We start from the raw sequence: 15,657 nt of genomic DNA, 5'->3' as shown, positions 1-15,657 counted from the left end.
GGAATGAAATTATTCTTCATAGACGCATTAGTCACAAAAGAGAAAGCACCAACAAGCAATTTTCTCAGACTGAAATAGGTGTCAAAGAATTTTAGACAGTCATCAGGTCCAAAACAAGCAGAAGAAGGGATGAGACTCAGAACTAAACGTAAACCATGGCTGACTAGCTGAAGAAATAGGGATAGCAAAATCAGCCTTCAAACTTCAAACTGGATCCTCTCAAAGTTCCTGGCATGGGTAACTAAAACAGTGGCTTGTGACCCGAAATCCTAGAGCCCTACGCAGTACAAGCCTTACTGCTATGAAACTTCATGATGGCATAGTTTTACATTTTCCTTACAAATGCTGTTCTTGTAATGCCTCTGCTTCCTAATGACATGATTTATCAAATCTTAGTTCCATTAACTTGTCATTTTTTCCCCTGCTGAATCCTTAACAATTTCCAAAAGACGATTCAAGACAAATGGGAACTTTGCTTCACCATATTTCCTCGTTTAGTTTCTGTTGTTCCTTTATTATTTAAAAATAGTTACTGCAGCATAAATTTATTTTGCAGTTAAGGTTACTGGACTTAATTCTCTTTTGTGCTGCACATTGTTTAATTACATCTGGGTAAATAAACACAAAAGACTAGCAACTCTAATAGTCACTTGTACTGTTTTCAGCATTTTATTCAGCATCTCTATTCTGATTCAAATGGCAGAACATGAGGTAGCTAGGAACTGGTTCTGTTGAACCAGTTGGTTCTCCGCTCTTTGGAAAATGTTTTCCACAAGAATCTTAGTGCAGTGTCTATTTGCCTATTCACCTTCACTTCCCCTATGCTCACAAATGAACAAACCGCAAAGAAGCTATTTTCTAATCAGCCAAAAATATTGCATATGCCACCGAGAGAAAGCTAAACTTTCACTCATATTGATATTGAAGAGACTGCTATTTTTAAAACTAATGCATATGCATTATGGATAATATTAGTGCTTCAAATTTGATTTTTAAAAAAACATTTACTAGAAATTATTGAATTTTCGAGAGCTGAAGCCCGGTCTTGGCATACTTCCACGTATCCAGTAAAGTTTTAATTGCTCTGCAGAGCAATCAGCAATTAGCTCAGCTAGCTCTGAGCTAATCCTCACTGTGGTGCTTATGAAATGGAAACTCTTGGTGGTGTGACATGAATACTCAGAAATATTTTAGGTAGATAGAAAACATGATTACTTAACATCAAAATACCTGAAACCTCTTGCTCTTGCTGGTGGGGTGATAGATGGCTGCCTTCATTAACCGGTGTGTGAGCACAATCATGTCTTAAAATCCAGTGCTTTTTCCAGGCTCCTGCGTTCTTCCATTAATTACTGAAATGTCTTCGGTTAATTGCAGAAGTGCCACCGACACCCAGGCAATGCCGTGAGCCTGGCGGCTGAGCCCGGGCACACGAGCGAGGCGCTCCTCACGGGACTCCGCGCCATGTCTCCGTCAGGCATCTTCACTAGGCGCTCGTCCTCTCCATGACCGCATTCGGAGGATTTTGATGATGCTGTGGAAAACACAACGGAACCTTCCCGGAACGGTCCCTCCGCGGCCCGGGCGGCGGCCGGGACGGTTTGGCGGCGCACCGAGGCGGAAGAGGGCGGACGCCAACGTGCCGGGGACGGCGGGGCCTGGTAGCGAGCGCGGGTCTGGCTCCTCTCCGTGTCCCGCGGAGCTACTCAGCCTTCCTCGGCTGCCCTTGAGCCCCTTCGGCCCTTCTCACCCCCCTCAGTGTCCCTCGGCTCCTCTCAGACCCCCTCTCACCCCCCTCTTCTTCCCGCAGTCCCCCTCGTCTCCCCTGAACTCTCTCATCTCCCCGGAGCTCCCCTGATATTCCCTCAGCGCCCCGCATCTCCCCTGGTCTCCCCTCAGCTGCCGCGGAGATGGATGACGAACCCGAGCGGACCAAGCGCTGGGAAGGAGGCTACGAAAGAACATGGTGTGTTCTTCCCCCCTCACCTCTCTCTCCTTTCTGGCGAAAGAGGAGGAAAAGCCTCCCCTCTGCCCACTGTAACAGTCTGTTCTGCCTAGGGAAATTCTTAAGGAAGACGAATACGGGTCTTTGAAGGCAACCATCGAGGACATTCTCTTCAAGGCGAAGAGGAAAAGGTACGTGGTGTGGCTACGAGCCTGCTAACAGCACTGATTTGGTCAGTTAGAAGGGCTTGATCATCCCAAAACTGGTTCCTGTGGGATAAATTAACCATAATGTCATGAACAAAAATTCGGTTAATATTTTTTCTGTGAGAAAAAGTTACCACTACTGCTGGGCTGCTGCCTTTGTTATTGTAATCACGGGTCGTTGTCGTTAATGGTTGTTTTTGTATTAGTAAAAGCCCTGGCTGGGGCGAGGTAATGGCCCTTCTCCTGGGTGGGGACCTTGCCCGAGGCTAAGTTTTACCTTTCTCAGAATAGGGAAGACACCTGAGAAGGTGGGGGGGTTATGCAAAGTGACTCCCAAGACCAGAATGCTTTGTGGGACCCCCATCTCCAAACTCATGGAGAAACCCCCAAAACAACGAGCCACCTAAGAGTTGAGAGACTGGAGTGATGTCTGGACGTGAGGAGCCGAGTGCTGAGCCTGCAGAGACGCGGAACACCTTCGGACCCTCTCGCCCTGACCATGAGAGTTGACCCCGGCCGTGAGACCAAGCTGACGGAGTGGGAGGGGCACCATCTGACGGGATCAGCAGGCCCTAAAGGCTCCCAAGAGGATCTGATCCCCAGCTCTGCCCCTTGCAGACAGAGCTGTGCATATCCTCCTCCTCTGAATCGCCCTGGGAGACGATGGGAAGCTGCAGACCTGCCGAGCTACCCAATCCTGAGCTGATCACTTTTAATAAAGGCATTAAAAAAGGAGAAGAAGTCTCCTGGCCCTTGTTTATTTCACATAAGGCATGCCTGCAGGATGTCTTTATGGCCCTTTTCCTTCAGAGGGGCAGGTGCATGCCAGGAAAAATGATGAAAAATCAATTTTTATCTTTTAACACTGAATGTATACAGGCTGTGTATCCCATGTGTATACAAGCTACAGGTCTTGATCTGATGAAAAGCTGCAGAGCACTGCAGCTGCAATCTGCACAACTTAGAGGAATCTTCCATCAGTGTTTTTTTTTTTGTTTAGTATACAAATCAGAGAATTGCAGGATAGTTTAGGTTGAAAGGGACCTTAAAGATCATCTCACTCCAACCTGCCATGGGCTGGGACTCCTTTCATTGGACAGATTGGTCAGAGCCCCATCCAAACTGACCTTGAGCTCTCCCAGGGATGGGGTATCCGCAGCTTCTCAAGGCAACCTGCTCCAGTGCCTCACTACCCTCGTGGTAGAAACATGTTTATCTCCAATCTAAATCAACCCTCTTTTAGTTAAAAACATTGCCCCTTCTCCTGTCACAGCAGAATCTACTTCTGGTATCACAGCTACAGATTTCTGTTTCAAATTTCAGAAAAATGGCTAGAAGAAAATCCTAAGTTTTATGTTATTTCAAGTTATGCTAGAACTTGATTTGTCAAGTTTGGATAAATTTTAAAGCTTCATTAAACCTGGTAGTAAGAAATAGTTCTTACTTATTTTCTGAGAGTTGTGAAATCTGTGATTGATCTGTGGGGTTTTTCAGCATGAATAACTGTCTGCAGTTTGTTGCTTCTACATTTTAGCTAGAAGTCTAGTATTGGATTTGTTTGGACTGTTGTTTTAGGAGCCATTCACTCATTTGAATTTGACTTAAAACCTTCTGTGTTTGTTAGACTCTATGAACACCATGGACAAGTTTGGCTTGGAATGGTATGTTAATACCTTAAACCTCTTCTGTCCTTAGTCCAAAACTATTTGGCTGGAGGTGGTATGCCAGATCTGAAATACACTTCTGCTGGCCTGGCATACTTTGTACCAAACCCTGTGCTTTCCGCTGTTATTTCTTGTTTTTTAAAGCATTCTTTGTTTGTTGGCAGTGTGTATGTGAAGCATGGCTCTTCAGGGTTGGAGGGTTGACACACAGGGTGTGTTTGGCAGCAGAAGTCAGATCACATGTGCTGACACTGTCCATTTCTCTTCATGTGAAAAATGGACATGGTGGAATTGGGTTGTAAATAACCACATTGCTTTGTACAACACTGAGCTCTTCAGGTGAAGACATGAATGTTCAAACTATGCATGTTTTGTAGCTTGTCATGAGAGGAGAATAACAGTGTGCATTTTTCAAGAGAAGGGTTTTTTTTTTATTTTAAGAAAAAAATGGAAGAATGCATTACTTTTCAGTTGCTGTTAATTGTATCTCTTTATCTACTGAATCTTCCCTGTCAGAGGGAGGAAGTAGTGGTTTTTTAAAGTAAATGGAATAATTAATTCATTTCAATACGTGTTCTGTGAGTGATTTTCACATATGGTGGAAATGCAGATGTGTCACCTTTACGTGGTTGTTGATGGATCAAGAACGATGGAGGACCAAGACTTAAAGCCAAACAGACTTACTTGCACTCTGAAGGTATTCCTGCACTCAAGTTTTTTCTTATTGAGCCACCGTTTCTCTATAAACTGGTTACATTTTGCATTTCAAAGAATTGCAGTCTCCTGTGTCTGCATAGCCTCATCTCTCATCCCTACATTTGTCTCCTTATTTCTGCCTGTCACTTTCCTATTTTTTGAATAGTAAAATCTGTGTGGCATTATTTTGCCTTGCACATGTGCTTCTGTACAGCAAAAACACTTTGCACGGGCATATTATGGGAAGACACATTTGGAAACTATTGCCCAGGTTAAGGGGATGACATGTTCTCATTACATATCTAGAATTGGTTTGTATTTTTTTCTTACACTTGGGTTTTTTTATGAATTCTTACTTGAAAGGATGCTAAATGAGTGTTGAACTGGATTGCTGTTTCAGATTGTGGGCATATTTCCACTGTATCTGGTATTGGTATTGAATATATATGAATGTATAATATTGAACTGTATACATTGTGTTCTGTATGGTCTTCAACAATACTTGAGCCTGAAATCCTGCATTTTGATGGTTTTGTACAGAGTAGTGCTTTTTGGTGTATTGAAAACCTCCACTTGAAACAGCAGGAATCTAGAACTTTAACATAGGACATGAATAAAATACGGGGGGATGGAGTTTCTGAAATCTCATTTAATTGATTACTTGGGATGAAGGGGGAGGGATAGGGTGAAAGAAGAATGGAAAGAAAAGGCTCATTCCCCCTTTTTGTGTTACTCAACTACTTTGTTTTGCTTTTTTAGTTTAGTAGATGTTTTGCATCTACTTAATGCATGTGTGTAATAAAAGTATAATTAGTTTTTAACTGCCTTAACTTTTCTTTATAGTTATTGGAATATTTTGTTGAAGAGTACTTTGACCAGAATCCTATTAGTCAGGTATGTATGACTGTGCAAGAAACAAATAGCAGAAAACTATTTTAAAAGGTAGTTTTGGTTATAACACTACCAAGTAAACTGTTTTCAATTTATGTATACCTTCCCATCCTTTATTCATCAGTCTAGTGAAATTCTTGTTTCTGCCTGTTTCTACAATTTAAGTTTTAGAAGATTTCTTTTTGTACTTTTTGGCAAAAGTAATGAAAGTATGGGAGTGTTTATAAATTAATGCATCAAGTTGTGCTGCTGTTGTTACACTTGAAGTAAAACTTTTATTATAGCCTTGTATGATTAAACAATTCTGGTCTATAAAGATGTAAAAAAAATACAGTAAAATTCTAAATAAACTCACTGTAAAACTTTCTAAGAAAAGTTTGGTCTTTTTTTTCCCTGTTTCAGATTGGCTTAATTGTAACCAAGAGTAAAAGAGCTGAAAAAATGACAGAACTCTCAGGTAGGGAAGTAGTATTCTTTTCTTAAATTGCAGATGTTTTTGTCCTTTTCATTGGTGTTCTAAGCTGTGCCTGATACACTGCTGAAAATGAAGTTATGTTATCATAATTAGTTTTAATTTAAAAGATAAATTATTGCAAGTTGTTTGAAACCATAATCTACATTCTGATCTGCTTTGATCCAGAATCGTCGTTGTGTGCTTGTTTGTGATCAGGTTTCAACCAGAATGCAAGTCTGATATGTTCTGGTTTCCCTATAGTTAATTTTCTACCCTGTTTGTTAATTTTGTATGTTACAACATCTGTGGTTTTTGTGAGATCTGATCAGATGTTAAGAAGTCAAGGTTTGTTTGGTTCCTGCCTGCTGTTAGGCCAGTCTCTATGGCTTCAGCAGGTTTCATGGGGGAAATTGGGGATCAACCAATCTTTGAACCATGCTTTGAGGATAACAGAGGAAACAAAACTCTCTTTCTGTTTGTGGGAGATGTCACGCTCATGTTGAGTGCTTAATGATACCCAACAGTGATTTTACTCTTTTTGGCTTCTAAACTTTCTAGCATCTGAGTGCCTATGGAGTAAAAGTCTTTTTTTACTCTTTTCTGCATTCTGATCAAAATACCAATTTCTAAGGAAAAATACAGACCTGCCTCTGAAACCAGTTCCTGTTGTACAAGTACACTTCATTACATATGCACTTTAAACATTTTTGTTCTTTAACTTGTTGTATCAGTTAAATTGATTTCATTTTTTCACTTACAGGAAACTCAAAAAAGCATGTAACTGCTCTGAAGAAAGCAGTGGATATGAACTGCAGTGGAGAGCCTTCTCTATACAATTCCCTAAATTTGGCCATGCAGACTTTAAAGTTAGTATATACAAGGAGGTTTTTTTGTTTTCTTTGTGATTGTGGCTTTTGAGAGGCAGAGACAGAATTTTTTCTAAGTAGCATCTTGCATCATGCTGACTTGAGTCTTTAAAAGGCGACTCCTCTTACAATACAAATCATTAAGTTAAATACTCCAGTAGTGCAGAAGTTTATCTTCTACCACTAGATGCTTGTATTTAGGGTTGTGTTTCTTACAGAAATGAAATTTGAAAACCAAGTTGATGATGGTATGTAGATATTGTGATGAAAGACACTGCAGTTCTTTATTACTGAAGGGCTGCACTATGAGAGAGATCATAGTTAGGGGTTAATAATGTAAGAGAACAGGAAAAGAAACAGTATTGTGTCACAATAAACTTGTGAGAGTTTTGGCATACTTTAGAAAGATCAATTTTCAGGTAGGATAGATTCAGAGCACTTTTTTGCAATGTGAGGTATTGAGATGCATCCCAGTTTGTGGAAAACTGAAAAAGAATTACAGCTAAAGATACTGACTGAACAAAGCGGATAATCAGTGTCATGAAAAGCCATTTAAATACTAGCAGGAAGAGAGTTTTCAACTAAGAACTACAAGTAATTAGAAGTAATGGATTAACACTTAAAAACTGATTAGAGCTTTTTAAGAAGTCAGGAAGATTTACTACAGTGTGCTAGTTTGGAGATTAATTTTACATGTGAGTTTGGCTAAGGTACAAAGGATTCATTACAGGAAATAATCAGGTAACAACTACCCAATTAAATACTGTATTTTAGATATTGGAAAGTTTGGCTTTCAGAAGGTGAAAATCTGGTGCTCGGACAAGGATCTTACCACAGTTTGTAGAGGACTTCATATCGTGTAATCTTCTGACTTCAGCACACTAAGGTCCTTGGAGATGTTATCATACAAATAGTTTAGTGTGCATAAGTAAATTAACTGTGTACTTTCCTTAGGCACATGCCAGGACATACAAGCAGAGAGGTTTTAGTAGTCCTCAGCAGTCTGACAACATGTGATCCAGCCAACATCTATGATCTAATTAAGGTACAGAACTGAAGTTTCACTACTGCATTGAACATCCAAGCTGCTGGACAAAACACAGGCAGTTGCAGTGTTATCACCAATTAATTTTCATTTAAGACTTAAACGTTTTTACTGTTTCTTGTTCTGCACATGAATTGAGTATGCTTTTTTTTTCTCTATTTTAAGTGTTTAAAAGCAGTAAAGATCAGAGTATCTGTCATCGGCCTAAGTGCTGAAGTTCGAGTTTGTACAGTACTTGCCCGAGAAACTGGTGGTATGTATCTGAAGTTCAGTAATTATATTACTAACACAGGTTTAAAATCAAAATCAAGTAATTTGTTATATATTTATTGCTGCATTTTGTAATTTTTAAGGATAAATATTTCCCATTTTGCTGGCAGAAAATTAGAGTTGCCCAAATACACAAAATATACAGTAGTAAGTGAAATTACTAGCAGCTGGTAGCTGCAGCTCTAGAGAGAAAAAATACATATATTTGCAAACCTTTTGTCCCATATATAAAGCTATGTGGTGTGAAACTTCATTAGTGTAACATGTTAATATCCGTTGCTACAGTGGTAACTCTTGCAGTATGGTTACTACAGTTAAATGTTGAAGAAAAAGCTCTGTGTCTTCATATCTAACTTAACATTCTGTTATTACTAGTTTTAAAACTTGTCATTTAGGGTAGCATTAACAGGGCTGCTTTTTAGGAAGAGGTTTGGATAAATTGTGTTTTCTACCTAAGTTGTTTTCTGTCATTTGGAGTATATGTTTGTATTTTTTTTTGGCTCGTAACTTAATAGTAAGGCATCTCTTTGTCTGTGACAGGAACATACCACATTATTTTGGATGAAAGTCATTATAAGGAACTGCTGATGCACCATGTCAGTCCTCCACCTGCCAGTTCAACTTCTGAGTGCTCCCTTATTCGAATGGGTAGGATATGGATTTGTCAAACTCCTAGCGTGAGATTTTTTCTTTTTCTTTAATTGCCTCTTCTGTGTTAAGGCAATACAAATAGTAAGACATGTAGTAAAGACATTGTGTAATTTTTTTTTGTTTTAACTTTTATTTTGCTAGATTGATGTTATTCCTGCATCGTAGTCAGCTTTTAAATAAAGCTTATTAAGTAAGACAAATTACTGAACAGAATTTGGAAACAATGAAGTGGAATGATATTGATGGCACAGTAATTGTTATAAATGTAATACTTAGAAATGAAGGGTGAAAAACTATTATTTCTCCCTCTGCTTTTTTCCCTGCAGAAGGCAACTATTACAACTATTAATTGATTTAGGAACCGTGGGTAGTACACATTAGCAACTTCTTGAGTGTTCTTTCAAGAAGTAGATTACTCCTTTTCTTTTCTTGATCTGTTTCTCAATAAATTTAAGCTTGGAGTTAAACCAGTATAGGAACTGTAATGCTAAAGTAGAGCATTGAGTTCTCACTTTCATCCATCCTTTTCATAGATAAGAATGCATGTATTTTTATGTCTAGGTATAGATAATGAAAAGGTTTACTTCTCATAGGTAAAGCCTGAGCAGCAGTTGGAAAAACCAACTTCTCACCTCTCATGATCTGTAAAAAATAAATGATACAAGGAAAGAAAGAAAGAAAGAAAGAAAGAAAGAAAGAAAGAAAGAAAGAAAGAAAGAAAGAAAGAAAGAAAGAAAGAAAGAAAGAAAGAAAAAGAAAGATATCAGTCTCCAAAAAGTCCTGTAGTCTCATCTATCATATACTGCACTTAGAAAGTGAATATAGGCTGGATGAATGCTTACAAAAATATTTCCTCCTTAATTAGAAACTATTGTTTAAGTGAACATTTGTATGCTGCTCACTCTGCTTTCCTACCATTTCATATATTTTACTTTTTAACTGTTCTTCTAAAATGGGGTTCCAGTGCACTTCAGTTAACACAAAGTCTATGGCAAAGACATTTTTTCAGCTGAGGGGACGTCAGAGAGGTGTGGGTGTAGGTAGAGACCTTTGGGAAGAATTTGATATAGCAAGAGTGTATCAGTTCTCCTGTAATAACAAATGGGAAAGAGAAAGGCCTGAGTATCTAGAATAAACTTTGAACTTCTTCGTTGAAGTAAGAAATGGACACATTATTGCATGTTTAAAATTTTTACTATGGGATGTGTTTCTCTTCAGGTTTTCCTCAGCATACTATTGCTTCTCTATCTGATCAAGATGCAAAGCCTTCCTTCATCATGGCGTAAGTAGCATTGATTAGAATTCAATGAACTGGTATGAATTCAATATTAATTAGTCATATGTAGAAAATCTGCTCAACAGTGAAAGTATTGCAAAATAATCTGAAAAAAGACTAAGCCATGTCTTGTGACTTCTTAGTAGACATTTATTTCCATTAGTAGCTCCAGTATTAAAAGTATCCTCTGTTAAATATGTGTTTTAAAATTTGCATTTAAGTTTTTTCAAGGTAGTAAATGGTACGTAGTTCCGTTACACAGTGATTGGGGCACACAGGTGCTACAAGGTGTTGAGTAATTACTTGCAGCTCTTGATTTAATTACTACTATCATTATAAAAGATAATTATGAGGATGGAAGAGTATTATCTGAATAAAGTATTTTTTATGTATTTCTTAACATGACTTTAAAGGGAAGTTTAAATAGAGGCCTCATTTGATGACTGTACCAGTGCACTTCTCAATGAAAAGAGTCATTGTTTTCCAGGGTGATAGGGGAGTCTGAATTTCAGAATGAAACAACGTCTAACAGCAGTGTGCTATTTGAAAGAATAGTTACCATGTGCATCTTAGAGGCAATAGAATGTTTTTGTCTCTAAAAAGAAACAAGCATGCAGTTATTGTTCATATCTTTATTTTTAAAGATTGGCTCCTTTATATGGAAATGTTTGGTCTTTGGTTCCTGTGAGAAAATGTGGTCACTGATATCTGTCCATATCAATTGTTTTCTGACACTTATACATTAAACTGTTACATGCAATCTAGTGAAACTTTTTAAATTATTTGATGTGAAAACATTATTTGTACTTATGTAGTAGCATGGTATTATTTCTTAAGTACTGAATTGTTTCTTTCTGCTGTAGGCAACTGGAAAATAACAGTGACCCAGGTCTTACACTGGGGGGATATTTTTGTCCTCAGTGCAGAGCCAAATACTGTGAGCTTCCTGTGGAATGCAAAATCTGTGGTAAGTAGTAAGAAGAGGTGAGCAGATGAATCAAGAGTTCATGGTAAGAGAGTTAAGGGGTAGAAAAATTCAGCTATACTTATTTTGAGTCCTGCATTTCTGTGACCTGGGATGTCAGCTTCATAGAAATGTCTCTCAGGACTGTACCTGTAACAGTAAAGCTGTATCATATTCGTTGGTATAAGGAATATACCTAAGGCAAAATAGGGAAGAGACGTGATGCACATGAGAATGATAACTTCTCAAGAATCCTCATTTAACTTAACACACTCATGTTTCAGAGTTCTTAGTGCAAGGCCATGAAAATAGAGTGCTTTGGAGCAGGAGGACAGAAGTACTCTCCTCTCCATGTGTATGTGGGTGGAAGATTTCCAAGTTGAACCCAAGGGCAATCTGCACAGTGACACAAGACAGGCTGTAGAGTTGTAAACGGGGCCCTTTGGTCTTGCAAATGTTAATGGACTGTGCAAGCAATGATGCCTCTCTCCATTGCTCCTAGTGAGGGTGGGAGGGAGGATTAGTGTGGTTTATAATATTAATATTGTGAGGGGGTGCTGTTCTCCTGGCTTCCAGAGGCATATGACTGAAACACAGTAGGTATTGCCAGGATGCCTGTATTTGGCAACAGGATGAAATAATTATGGGCTTGGATCACTTTATCCTAGTTTAATTTCAAGTTTTTCCCACCAGCATGAGTTTCATTCCAGCAAGGGGATAGTGTAACTGGAGAAATCCTGTGTATCTGCAGTGGATTCTCCACAGCTGCAGTGATCAGGAGAACAAGTTTGGACATGTACAGTACGAGTGAGTGAGTGAGACATTTGTGCCAGCCCATGCCCCACCTGTTCTCATGGTCTAACCCCAGCTGTCAACTCAGCCCCACACTATCCCACGCACTGGTGACATGGGGAGAGAATCAGAAGAGTAAAAGTGAGATAACTCACAGGTGGCATTAAAGGCAATTGGAAAGTTACGGCAATAGCTATGCACACAAGACAAGCAAAGTAAGTAATTCATTCACCACTTCCCATCAGTAGAATCTCCAGGAAAGCAGGACTCTGTCATGGGTAACAGTTACTTGAGAAAGTAAATGCCATCATCCTGAACATTCTCCCCTTTCCACCTTCTCCACCCAGCTTTATAGGCTGAACATGATGCCACATGGTGTGGCATATCCCTTTGTTCTCTTGGTGCACGTTGACTGCAATCCTGAGTGTATCCCCTCCCAATGCCTTGTGCACCCCCGAGCCTACTCACGGGTGGAGTGAGAAACAGAAAGGGCCTTCTTGATTGTGTGTAAACACTGCTCAGCAGTAAAGGAAACACTCCTGCCTAATCAACCTTATTTCCAGCATAGAACCAAAACACACCCACATGATAGTTAGTGTGACAAAAACTAACTGTTTTAAAACCAGCAGACCAGTGTTAGCTGAGATGGGACTGTGGCGTGGTTTTGGCAGTAGTACAGCAAGCTGTAGTAGAGTTTGTAACAGGGCATCATTTTAGCTGGTGGTGTGATACAGCAGAGCCATCATTGCCAAAAGGAGCTTCCTAACTTCACCACTGTGTGTTGTAAATGTATTTCTGAAGGCTGAGTTAAACCTTTTCTGTCGCAGACATTTCTTCACAGAAATCCTTTCTTTCGGATTTCTGTGTCTTCTGGAGGCCAGAGGCCTCCGAAGACAAGGTAAACAATTATTATCAGCTGCTGGGGAATGCAACAGGGGCACCTATTTTGATTGGTGATTGGTTCATGTTCTATGTTTATAATTAAGGGCCAATCACCAGTGCAAGCCAGGGGACTGAGTCCTTGAACACAACTTTGTTATAGATTCTTTGCTATCTATTCTTAGCTAGCCTAGCTGCTCTGCAAACCTCTCTCTTTATTCTATTAGTATAGTAATAATGTATTATATAATATCTTAATAAATCAAGCCTTCTGATCAAGAAACAAGATTCACCGTCTCTCTCTCACCAGCTGCAACCCACTCAGGCGCGGTAATACTTTTCAGTAGAAATTTTATCGATTTGCTTGTTCTTTGTGTTTGGATTTAAAACTGGATTACAAGTTTAGGTAATGGAACAAGTAATTTTACTTTTAAAAGTTCTTAGAAGCTGTCAACCGCTGAGTAATTAAAAATATTATTTTTCCTTTTTACCTTATTTTATACAGAAAAGCTTTTCAGTACATCTTCCCTTGTAACAATTTTGGTGTGTGTTTGCAGGTCTTACATTAGTGTCTGCACCTCACCTGGCTCGGTCTTACCATCACTTGTTTCCTTTAGATGCCTTTCAGGAAGTTCCACTGGAAGAATACAAAGGGGAACGGTATGCAAATCTTACTTGTGATAATGAGTGTGCTTGTAGATTCCATAACTTTTTTGTCACAAAAGTAAGAATAGCTGGCAACAGCTTCTTTGCTGCTGGAGATCATGGGTGTTTGGGTGGTGTGGGGCATCTCTGGCATTGAGAAGTACTTGTAGTTTCTATGATCTGTGAGTTCAGTTGAATAGGTGAAGTAATTGCCAGAAATTGTTACTATGTATGAGATCTTTTTAAAACATTGATTTACACAGTCTTGACTCCTTTTTTTTTCAGTTAAAATATAAAATTTTGCTTTTAGGTATTGTCAAGGCTGCCAGGGAGAAATGAAAGATCAAAATGTAAGTATGTTGAAAGGCATTGTAACTTGCATTGAGGGGTGTGAGAAATAGAGATGATCCTTTAGAATTATATTCTAAACACCAGAAGAATACTTATGAAAGTTAATGTCATGGTTAATTAGACTTAGGTGTTAAACAGTCACAATTTATAGACTGCAAAGTCTGTAGAAGTGTGGGAAGTAATTTCCTAGGGAGCTGCATAAAAAAAAGCTTCCCATTTGGAAGCATTTACAGTGACCTGAGCTCAAGCCTGCGAATACATTTGCTGCCAGAAGATTTAATTCAGTTGATTTTCTGTGATGCTAGCAGTGCAGTCTGTTTACATTATCATGATGATGTAACTGTTGCCCTACTGTAGTGTGATGATGATAAGTTCTGCTAATTTGACTTGTCTTTCTATCCTTCCCACACAGGTGTACATATGCAAAGTGTGTCAGAACGCGTTTTGTGTGGAATGCGATCTGTTTGTTCATGATTCGCTGCACTGCTGTCCTGGCTGTATTCACAAGCACCCTGCTCCTGTATCTGTATGATCTCATATCTTCTTAAAAATTGCTGCATCTTTGTCATTCTTGCATGAATCTAATTAGTTTATTCAGCCATCGCTCTAACTGATGCACCTCTGAACAAGATGATTACAGAGGGATGAAGAGTGGAGTAGGAGCAAATGTTATTTTTTAAATTTTTTTATTACTTTTAATATTTACTTGAATTATCTGTATCTATTTTTTGTTCTTGTCTAAAGAACTATGGCTTTTTCCAGCGGTTATTATAATAACATGTATATTTGTAAATGTGAAAGTGATAAAACTGCTTTTTATGATAATGTGATGATTCATCTTCATTTCATTACTTGTTCAAAAAGAAGCCCTGAAAATACATTTTACACATCTGTTGTTCCAAACTTTTGGTTTTGGCAGATGGTGGATTTCTGTAGATCTGTCTTGGTTTGAAAAGACAGATGTCTACTAAGGAAGGCAGGAGCCTCTCTTGAAATGGAAAATGCAAACCCTCTCCCTCTCTATTATTACAATTTTGAAATTAATGACCTCTCAGGCAAAGATATGAGAGTAGGAATAACAGTTCTTTATTAGGAAAAATAAAAATAAAAAAAGGAGAAATACAAAAACCACTGACAGAGTCAGAATATGACTTGACACCCAATGGGTCAGCGTGTTGTTAGCAGTCTGATTGAATGGTGGCTGCAATCCTCCTGCAGTGACAGGGGTGATTCTGTTGGAGCAGGTATCCTGTAGAAGGGTGCAGTTTTCTCTGAGGGTCCAGTCGGGCCTGGTATACCTCTGGGAATCCAGTGGGAAAAGGCTGCCTGTTGTGTTCTCAGATTGTATTTTGGAAGGAATGCTTGGCTCCTCCCCCTGGGCGAAGCATCTCACAATGGGATGATGTGATTTTATCAGTCATGCAGTGAGACTCAATGCCCCATTAACAGAGGATATTTCCTGGAGAGAGGATTGGCTGTGGAAGAGATAAAGAAAATGCCCAATTAACAGACAATAACTGCCCCACTTCTAAAAGATGGCAATAGAATACACACCCCCAGCCGCATCTTGCATTTGCAACCTAAGACAAGATCAAAATACTCTTTTCAAGAATTTGACAAAGATGGTTTTAAGCAATTAATTGGTGGACATTTCATGTATTAATTTAAAGTATTATGAGTATTCACCTTGCAATTCGGTAAGGCAGCTCAAATACAGCTGTTATTAATGTGGTGAAAACATATTTTAGGTTTTAATGGTGCAACTCAAAGCTAACTGAATTCTATTACTCCTGTGTCTGGGTTAAGTTTCATTTTTTTTGTAGGAGGGTAAGGTTGCTGAAAGGCTGAGAACTTGCAAAAGGGCAATACCTGAGTTAATACAAACTATTGTTTGGTGGACTCAGTGTTAAAGACAAAAAGACACACTGTTTGGTTCTGAAGATATACTGAATTGACAGACGTGCACGTCATCTTCTCTCCTTGGCTAAACCCTAGAGCAACGGTAAAGTAGGTGCAGGAGGGGAAGTGTCTATCCTTACCTGAACTTTGAAGAGTAGAAATT

At 39.0% G+C, this 15,657-nt stretch overlaps 1 protein-coding gene across 1 annotated transcript; it reads left to right on the top strand.

The window, feature by feature from the left end:
• Positions 1-1,627: 1,627 nt before the first annotated feature.
• LOC132086177 (general transcription factor IIH subunit 2-like) lies at positions 1,628-14,188 on the top strand. The gene is made up of 16 exons (XM_059491649.1): positions 1,628-1,661; positions 1,811-1,966; positions 2,059-2,136; positions 3,776-3,812; positions 4,426-4,512; positions 5,355-5,405; positions 5,805-5,859; positions 6,617-6,722; positions 7,677-7,767; positions 7,933-8,020; positions 8,578-8,685; positions 9,907-9,970; positions 10,828-10,931; positions 13,157-13,259; positions 13,555-13,594; positions 14,008-14,188. Exons 2-16 carry the CDS (start codon positions 1,911-1,913, stop codon positions 14,125-14,127), a joined length of 1,188 nt encoding a protein of 395 aa, XP_059347632.1. The 5' UTR covers positions 1,628-1,661; positions 1,811-1,910; the 3' UTR covers positions 14,128-14,188.
• The last annotated feature ends 1,469 nt before the right edge of the window (positions 14,189-15,657 follow it).

The sequence above is a fragment of the Ammospiza nelsoni genome, chromosome W, assembly GCF_027579445.1.
Source record: "Ammospiza nelsoni isolate bAmmNel1 chromosome W, bAmmNel1.pri, whole genome shotgun sequence".
NCBI lineage: Eukaryota > Metazoa > Chordata > Aves > Passeriformes > Passerellidae > Ammospiza > Ammospiza nelsoni.
Note: the sequence above shows the minus strand (reverse complement) of the source record. Positions and strands in the feature narration are given on the sequence as shown.